The following is a 9,539-nucleotide window of genomic DNA, read 5'->3' as shown; positions in this document are numbered from 1 at the left end:
TCCCTTGAGTAAGGATAAACTTTCTTAGTTTATATATCGACTAATTTTGAATTTGATCCTAGAAATTGTAAGTATTATGTTGGAGAGATTCTGATTTCTGTTATATTCCTCTAAGAATTTTGATGGTTTTGTTTAGTATGCAATTAACTTGCAGACCATTTATCACTTATAATGATGGCAGTTCAAATGCAAATTTAGTTCCTTAAGCCTTATATGCAAGCTATGTTGAGTCTACCCTCTACATGCTTGGTTCAGGGGTCATCCAGAGCCTTGGGCAGTGCTTGTCCACAAAATTTAGGAGCTTCTCTTTTCTGGCTTATCCCCTCCATGACATGTCCTTTCACTTTCTGGCAGCTTTGGTGACCTGGTACCTCAGGCCAGAAAGACGGTGGGCTTTACATGAGAATTTTAATCACCCTGCATCGCACTGAGACTGTCACCCCTCAGCTCAAAACTAAGGAAATGCAGACTCACCTATGTCTGTCCCTTCCTTCAAGATGCAACTCCTCTCCAAAACTTTCCTGCTTTTGTTCACTTTTCAGAGCCTCAGATATTTAAAATGTGTCCAGAGTTTATAGTTATCTGCTAAAGGGTTTGTTTCTAGGAGGCTGCTCCAGCATACCTGCAGTGGAAGCCAAAGCTTTGTTTAACTATTTCTTAAGATGTTCAAGAAGGTTCTCTGCAAAAAATTTGGTCACTATGTAAGATTAAGAAATGGTAACTTAACCTCTCAGATCCCTGTTTAATTATCTGAAACATTAGCGATAATAACAGTAAATAACCATGCTGCCATTTAACTATCTACTCGTCAACAATTGTGTTGTCTTTTGTGCAAGTGCTTTAAATGCATTGTCTCATCAAGTTCTCACTGGATCATTATGTAGGCATGGCATACTGTTATAGAGGTGGAGTCATTAGCCCAGTTTATAGATGAGAGAAAGGGCTTCAAAGAGCTTGAGTATATTCCCCAGGCATGAATCCAACTTTTTCTGACTCCAGAACTTGAACTTTTAAGCTCTAATCAATGTGCCTGCTAGGACTATTTTTAGGAGTAGAAACTAGTGAAAAACATACAAAATAATCTGTGAATATAGAGCTGTAGTGATGATGTGCCATGGAAATACTTAGAAGGATGCAAATAGTTATCAGGAAAGCACTCAGGATTCCTAGAAGTAGCTATTTTTCTTTGCCATGGTTATGTGGAAGTGCTTTAGTCATGATGCTGAAAGTATGATTTTTAGACTTAAATTCTTGCTAATTGTTATGATGAGTTTAGAGATGGGCTTTTTGATTAGGAGTATTTTTACATATGTGGAGTTAGAGATTAAGAGAGCAGGGGAAGTGGGCGAAGAAAAGGCCCTTTATAGTGAGAGAATCAGAAGAAAAAGCACTAAGTTAAGCAGCAGCGTTTTTACACTGTGGTCAAAAGGCTCTGCCCACTTGTCTGACACTGGAGTAATATTAATAATAATAATAATAATAATAGTAAACACTAACTTTTATTAAGCATTTAGCATGCTCCAAGCATTGTGCTGAACTTTTATTTTTTAATTTATTTCTCACAGAATTCTATGAGGCAGGTAATACTCTGGTCCCTATATAACTGGTGGAATTATGGACTCTTTATTGAAGTTAAATATCTTGTCCAAGGTTACATAAATAGTACACATGGAGCTGGGATTTGAACTCAATGACGTGAATTTTGAATCATTCTCTTACCTCTCATGACTGTGCTTTTCTATCTGTAAAAGGAAGTTCTTGCCACTTCTAGACATATTCTATGAATTTATTTGTTCAACATTTTAGCTTTATTGGTATTGGGACAATTTTCAATGTGTCCAACACTCTTGGGTTGGATATCATCGAAGAGTCAGGAGAAAGGGAGCAGGAGAAAAGTTTCAGCGCTCTTCAGCAAGGGCTGCAAGGGGTCCTGCTTAAAGTCTGTATGACATCACAGTCTTGTTCAACAAACTCCAGACTGCTAGAACCTGTAGAAAATTGAAAAGGATTAAGTAGGGACAGATAAAATGAAGACTTTTAACAGATTTTAAGCTCACGGGATTTGTTATCTCAGATATAGTATAGCTTCTACTGACATAAAACTTTCTTGGGGCTTCCCTGGTGGCGCAGTGGTTGGGAGTCTGCCTGCTGATGCAGGGGACACGGGTTCATGCCCCGGTCCGGGAGGATCCCACGTGCCGTGGAGTGGCTGGGCCCGTGAGCCATGGTCGCTGGGCCTGCGCGCCTGGAGCCTGTGCTCCGCAGCGGGAGAGGCCACAGAAGTGAGAGGCCCGCGTGCCGCAAAAAAAAAACACCAAAAAAACAAAAAAAAACTTTCTTAAAAAATTAAATTAGGTACATTTATTAATATCCTAATGGAAACAAGAGACACTCACTGTTCTGAAGGGTATTCTTAATCTTTTGTGGGTCCTCCTGCCCTCTGCCCTCCTTATTTTCAGAGTTCTGAGGAACATGGTCGAAGTCTGACCTGAGACATTAGGGGATGTGACAAAAGATGTGCTTTCACTGCACAAGGGTATATAGGTATTTAGAGGCTCTTAACATACTATCAAAAATTTTAATTGTAATACAGACTACACTTATGTGAATAAAGAAACATATATGTAGGGCTTCCCTGGTGGCGCAGTGATTAAGAATCCACCTGCCAACGCAGGGGACACGGGTTCGAGCCCTGGCCCGGAAAGATCCCACATGCCGCAGAGCAACTAAGCCCGCGAGCCACGGCTACTGAGCCTGCGCTCTAGAGCCAGCAAGCCACAACTACTGAAGCCCGCGTGCGGCCGGAGCCTATGCTCTGCAACAAGAGAAGCCACCACAATGAGAAGCCCACGCACTGCAACGAAGAGTAGCCCCCACTCGCTGCAACTAGAGAAAGCCCACGTGCAGCAACAAAGACCCAACACAGCCCAAAATAAATAAAATACATTTTTAAAAAAGAAACATATATGTAGATTTGCAAAGAGGAGTAACTGGATTCTTTTTTCAGCAATACTTTGCAAATAATAGATCTTAAATATACAACACATGTTGGCAAAATAAATAACAGTTGTTTGCTGTTTCTTCAATGATCATACTGTAATGTCAATGGGAGATTGTCACCCTGAGTGTGAGAATTTCTAGCTACAAACTGTTGCATGTGTAACAAATAGGGATCTGCACAAAATAGATTTTAAAAACCACTAAATATACGTAAAGGAGTAGCCAACTAAATATTCCATGTATAATTTCTTCTCCCTTATTTTAAAGGGAATATTTATGGAACCCACATATCTGTTTATTTTTCTGGCTGCAGTGCACAGCTTGCAGGATCTTACTTCCCAGACCAGGGATCGAACCTAGGCCCTGGCAGTGAAAGCCCTGAGTCCTAACCACTAGACCGCCAGGGAATTCCCTCAAAACCACATATCTTGAACCTGTATTTTTTGGTACTGTTCTCATTTTTCATAAAATTCACTAGAGGTCATTCATGAAATATAAATTAAATTATATCATTATAGGTAATTTCAAATACGTAAAAGTATAATTCACAATAAGTTGTTTGTCAAACAATATATTTTAGCTTTATAAATATGACCATGGTTGGTATACTACATATCAATCTTCATTTGAAGTTTGCAAAGATAGCCCAACTGTTAAAAATCTATTAATGTGATATACCACATTAAGAAATTAAAGGAGGAAAAACTGATCATCTGATAGATGCTGAAAAAGCATTAAATAAAATTCAACATTGATTAGTGATTAAAAATTACTGTTAAGAAACTAGGCAGAAAAAGAACATTATTAACTTGATGAAAGGTAATTTTCAAAAAATAAACTTATTGGTGAAATTTTAAAGAGCATTTCTATTAAAGTGAAGAAAAGCGTAAGGAATCCCTCAATCTTTGTTTCTTTTTGCCTTTGTCCTGGAGGTTCTGCCAGATAAAGAAGAGGAGAAAATGGGTATCATCATTCATTTGGTGAGGGGGAAGGACCAAAGAAGGATTTCTAGAGAATGGAGGACCAGAAGACAGATACACTGTGGGTTTCACCTTCAAGCTGTGTCACAGGCTTTCTGGACACCTGCCTGCAGCTGCCTTCCCTTTAACTCTGTGCTTTCTCTTCTGCTTCTTAAGCTCCTGTCCCTCCCCACACCTAATGTCCAACGCATCACCCAGCCAGAAGTCCTGCTTGTGGCTTTCTTCTCCTTTCAGCAGCTCAGGGAAAACTCCGAGGGCCAAGAACTGCCTCTTCCCGAGACGCCGTCCCTCACTGTGGATCCTGAGCAGCTCAGCTCCATGCACCTGCAGACCTGGCCTCTTTCTCTCTTCCATCTCAGCAAGGACTTAGGATCAGAATTTGCTTCCTCTTTAAGCTTTATCTTTAGCTATTAAAAACAGATGAACTTGCAATTTATGCTTCCTTTACCCTACTTGGGATGTCGCTTTTCGATATCTGGCATCTTTCCTGTGGATGATGGTAGGATGAAGTTCTCCAGTGATGGTATCTGCCTCTCAGACTCATCTGTGGAATGAGTTTAAGTGTTTTTCATCACTCTCTGGCTTGGGTCTCAATAATAGCACTGTCTTGAAGTATTGTTTTGGTCTTGGTTTCCCCCATAGTCCAAAAACATGGTGAACACACACATTCTCGACTTAGTCCACAAAATGCATATTGGGGCTTGGGATGTCTTTTCATTTGCTTCTATGTTTGGACAGATACACAAGGATTGATTATATCTTCTACAAACTTCACAATTTTCCTCTGACCTTTATTTATTCCTACATAGGAACCAAATGGATTAAATTTTTATTTTCTCCTTTGAAATTTATTCTCCTAAAGCTTGAGGAGTTTTAACCAGGAAAATACTTTAAGGCCAGTGGGATACTGAGTTAGCAAAGAAGACTAACGGAGAAGGTTTCTTTATTATTGGCAACTCAACACTGGTTATTTGACGTTTATAATGTGCATCCTGCCTGCTTCCAGAAAGATCTGAGATGGCATACAATAAAGCAGGCAGGCAGAAGGGAAAGCAGGCGAGTAGGGATTCTGTGTGGCAGTCTGGGACAGGCAAAGTCAGCTGCAGCAACTTAATGGCACCTTTGGCTTACAAAGTTTATACACTGAGTACTTGTCCTAGTACTTTGGGAAGGCCAGCCCAGTGATAGGCTAGCTAGATATCTATAGAAGAACAACTTTTTCCTCAGCCCAGAGTTCTCATATGTGTATTGCTGTATGTGCTTTGTATCCTGTCCTTCTTTTTAGTAAATATTTTGTCTCTCTAGCTATAGAAATTGTACCTACAGCAAGGCTGTTCACAAGGAACTGAGCTACTACAAGCAGTGGGATTCTCCTCGTGTGCTTTAGGGAAGGAAAGGACAGTTGGAGCATTAGTATTGTTGGTATGTCACGTTACTCTGTCCCTTGACAGTATTTCCCCATGGCTCCTAAAATCAGGAACCAATAATTCTACTGGTACCTGTTGCAGAAGGTCATCTTTTTGAATGCGTCCCTGAGCTCTGGGCTCCGGAAGGCATATATGAAGGGGTCAATGACGGCATTACACATTATCAACACACCGTTCACCTGGAAGAGGGACATGTAGCAGGCACAGTAGGGGTCAGCCGGGCAGAATGTCATCAAGAGGACATGAAGGACAAAGGGCGCCCAACAGAAAATGAAGACCCCGAGTAGAACAGTCAGTGTGACAGCCCCTCTCATGTTGGCTCTGGGAAGCGTGGAGGTCCTCCTGGCGTGGGAGCGGGCCAGCAGGAACATGTGCAGGTAGAGGCACAGGATGAAGGCCAGCATCAGCGGGAACAGCGCTGTGAAGGCGATCACCGTGGGGACGTGATGGGAAAAGGTCACGATGGTGATGCCACTGCCCATGCAGCACGTCCAGATGACCATCAGGACGACAAGGGCACGGCGCGGGGTCACGATGCGGTGGTACCTCAGAGCGTGGAAGATTGTGATGTAGCGGTCAGCGGCGATCACAGACAGGCTGCAAATGGAGCCAAGGAGGGAGAGGATGAACAGGGAGTCCACCACGTCGTCTGCTGTGGTTTCAAAACTGCTTTGAGGCTCGAGGTAACCCATGTTTCTGAACATGATCAGGATGTTTTCCAAGATCTTGTACAGGCTGCCCAGCATATCGGAAATAGCCAAGCTGCAGATGAAAAAGTACATGGGCGACTGAAGATTCTTATTCTTGATCACAGTCAGAAGGACCATCAGATTCTCCAAAACCCCAACAATGGATATTGTGAAAAATACCTCTTCTGGCAAAACCACAGGAGGACAGTCTGAATTATTTCTTGCTGTACTGTTGATGCTTTCATACAGGTTGATAATGTGTTTCATCTCTCCTGCTCGTGGTTAAGACAGGGATGTTACTGGGACTTGACAGAAAACTTGATTGATTCTTCAGAATCTTTTCTTCTCTGTAGTTCTAGCTGAAGATCTGAGGTAAAAACCACACAGTCACCTAAAAAAGTGTATGTAGGAATATCAGTTGCAAAATAGATCACAAAATAAAAACAAGCCACGTTAGCTTTGAGGAAGCTCTATTGCCTCTGCAAAATATAATGGTGGAATATTTAAATAAAACAATTTACTGGACCCTCATCTTTTAAAAAATCTTTCCTAAATATATTTTTATTTTTAATTGAAGTATAGTTGATTTACAATGTTTTGTTAGTTTCAGGTGTACAGCAAAATGATTCATTTATATATATGTGTGTATATATATATTATTTTTCATATTCTTTTGTTTATTTTATATATAGTAACATATACCTGTTAATCCCAAACTCCTTTTATTCCTCCCCGCTTTCCCCTTTGGTCACCGTAAGTTTCTTTTCTATGTCTGTGAGCCTGTTTCTGTTTTGTAAGTTCATTTATATCATGTTTTTAGATTCCACATATAAATGATATCATATTTGTCTTCCTCTGTCTGACTTACTTCACTTTGTATGATAATCTCTAGTTCCATCCACATTGCTGCAAATGACATTATTTCATTCTTTTTTATGGCTGAGTAATATTCCATTGTATATATATACCACATCTTTTTTATCCATTCATCTGTTGATGGACACTTAGGTTGCTTCCATGTCTTGGCTATTATAAATAGTGCTGCTATGAATATTGGGGTGCATGTATCTTTTTGAATGAGAGCTTTCATCTTTTCCAGATATATGCGCAGGAGTGGGACTGCTGGATCATATGGCAACTCTATTTTTAGTTTTTTAAGGAACCTCCCTACTGTTCTCCATAGTGGCTGCACCAATTCCCACCAACAGTGTAGGAGGGTTCCCTTTCCTCCACACCCTCTCCAGCATTTATTATTTGTAGACTTTTTAATGATGGCCATTCTGACTGGTGTGAGGTGATACCTCATTGTACTTTTGGTTTGCATTTCTCTAATAATTAGTGACGATGAACACTTTTTCACATGCCTGTTGGCCATCTGTATGTCTCCTTTGGAGAAATATCTATTTAGGCCTTCTGCCTATTTTTTGATTCAGTTGTTTGGGGTTTTTTTGCTATTTAGTTGTATGAACTGTTCATTTTTTTTGTTTTCTATTTTTTTTGCTTTGGCTGCGTTGGGTCTTCGTTGCTGCGCATGGGCTTTCTCTAGTTGTGGTGAGCAGGGGCTACTCTTCACTGTGGTGCACAGGCTTTTCATTGCAGTGGCTTCTCTTGTTACAGAGCACGGGCTCTAGGGCGCGAGGGCTTCAGTAGTTGTGGTGCATGGGCTTAGTTGCTCCGCGGCATGTGGGATCTTCCCAGACCAGGCTTAAACCTTTTGGCAGGCAGATTCTTAACTACTGCGCCACCAGGGAAGCCCTGTTCATATATTTTTGAAATTAAGCCCTTGTTGGTCATATTGTTTGCAAGTATTTTCTCCCATTCTCTAGGTTGTCTTTTCATTCATTTATGGTTTCCTTTGTTGTGCAAAAGCTTGTAAGTTTAATTAGGTCCCATTTGTTTATATTTTTATTTATTTATTTTTTTTGGTACACGGGCCTCTTACTGTTGTGGCCTCTCCCGCTGCGGAGCACAGGCTCCGGACGCGCAGGCTCCGCGGCATGTGGGATCTTCCCGGACCGGGGCACGAACTCGTGTCCCTTGCATCAGCAGGCGGGCTCCCAACCACTGCGCCACCAGGGAAGCCCCCATTTGTTTATTTTTGCTTTTATTTCTTTTGCCTTAGGAGACTGATCTAAGAAAGCACTGCTACAATTTATGTCAGACAATATTTTGCCTATGTTCTCTTCTAGGAGTTTTATAGTGTCATGTCTTATATTTAAGTCTTTAAGCCTTTTTGAGTTTATTTTAGTGTATGGTGTGAAGGTGTGTTCTAACTTCATTGATTTACCTGCAGCTGTCCAGCTTTTCCAACACCACTTGCTAAAGAGACTGTCTTGTCTCCACTGTTTTCTTGCCTCCTTTGTCAAAGCTTAATTGACTGTAGGTGTGTGGGTTTCTTTCTAGGCTCTCTATTCTGTTCCATGGATTCATATATCTGTTTTTGTGCCAATAACACATTTTTGATTACTGTAGCTTTATAGTGTTGTCTGAAGTCTGGGAGTGTTATGCCTTAAGCTTTGTTCTTTTTCCTCAGGATTGCTTTGGCAATTCTGGGTCTTTTGGGGTTCCATATAAATTTTAGGAATATTTCTCTAGTTCAGTGGAAAATGTCATGGGTAATTTGATAGGGATTTCATTAAATCTGTAGATTGCTTTGGGTAGTATGGCCATTTTAACAATACTAATTCTTCCAATTCAGGAGCATGGGATATCTTTCTATTTCTTTGAATTATCTTTAGTTTCCTTTATCAATGTTTTATAGTTCTCAGCTTATAAGTCTTTCACCTCTTTGGTCAGGTTTAGTCTTAGGTATTTTATTTTATTTTATTTTACTTTGGAGACATATTTAAAAGGGATTTTTTAAAGTTTCTCTTTCTGATATTTCATTGTTAGTGTAAAGAAATGCAACAGATTTCTGTTTGTTAATCTTGTATCCTGCTACCTTGCTGAATTCACTTATCAGTTCTAATAGTTTTTGTGGGGAGTATTTAAGGTTTTCTTTACAGAGTGTCATGTCATCTGCATATAATGACAATTTTACCTCTTCCCTTCCAATTTGGATATTTTTAATTTCCTTTTCTTGTCTAATTGTTGTGGCTAGGATTTCCAATACTATGTTGAATAGGAGTGGTGAGAGTGGGCATCTTTGTCTTGTTCCATAATTTGGTGGGAAGCCTTTCAGCTTTTCACCATTGAGTATTATGTTGGCTGTGGGTTTGTCATAAATAGCTTTTATTATATTGAGGTATGTACCCTCTGTACCCACTTTGGCAAGAGTTTTTCTCATGAATGGATGTTGAATTTTATCAAATGCATTTTCTGCATCTATTGAGATGATCATGTGGTTTTTGTCTTTTGTTGATGTGGTCTATCACATTAATTGATTTGTGTGTGTTGAGCCATCCTTGTGACCCTTGGGATGAATCCAACTTGATTGTGGTGTA

The 9,539-nt window shown here is 40.2% G+C and overlaps 1 protein-coding gene across 1 annotated transcript; it reads right to left on the bottom strand.

Annotated features, from left to right (window-relative positions):
* Positions 1-5,469: 5,469 nt before the first annotated feature.
* Positions 5,470-6,363, bottom strand: MC2R (melanocortin 2 receptor). The gene has a single exon (XM_060119534.1). It carries the CDS (start codon positions 6,361-6,363, stop codon positions 5,470-5,472), a length of 894 nt encoding a protein of 297 aa, XP_059975517.1.
* Positions 6,364-9,539: the final 3,176 nt, after the last annotated feature.

The sequence above is a fragment of the Mesoplodon densirostris genome, chromosome 15 (genome assembly GCF_025265405.1).
Source record: "Mesoplodon densirostris isolate mMesDen1 chromosome 15, mMesDen1 primary haplotype, whole genome shotgun sequence".
Lineage (NCBI taxonomy): Eukaryota > Metazoa > Chordata > Mammalia > Artiodactyla > Ziphiidae > Mesoplodon > Mesoplodon densirostris.
The sequence above is the reverse complement of the archived record's forward strand: the minus strand, read 5'-3'. Positions and strand labels throughout refer to the sequence as shown.

Bases quoted from the DNA above. Each gene is read 5' to 3' on its own strand.
- MC2R (XM_060119534.1), bottom strand. From the start codon at position 6,363: ATGAAACACATTATCAACCTGTATGAAAGCATCAACAGTACAGCAAGA.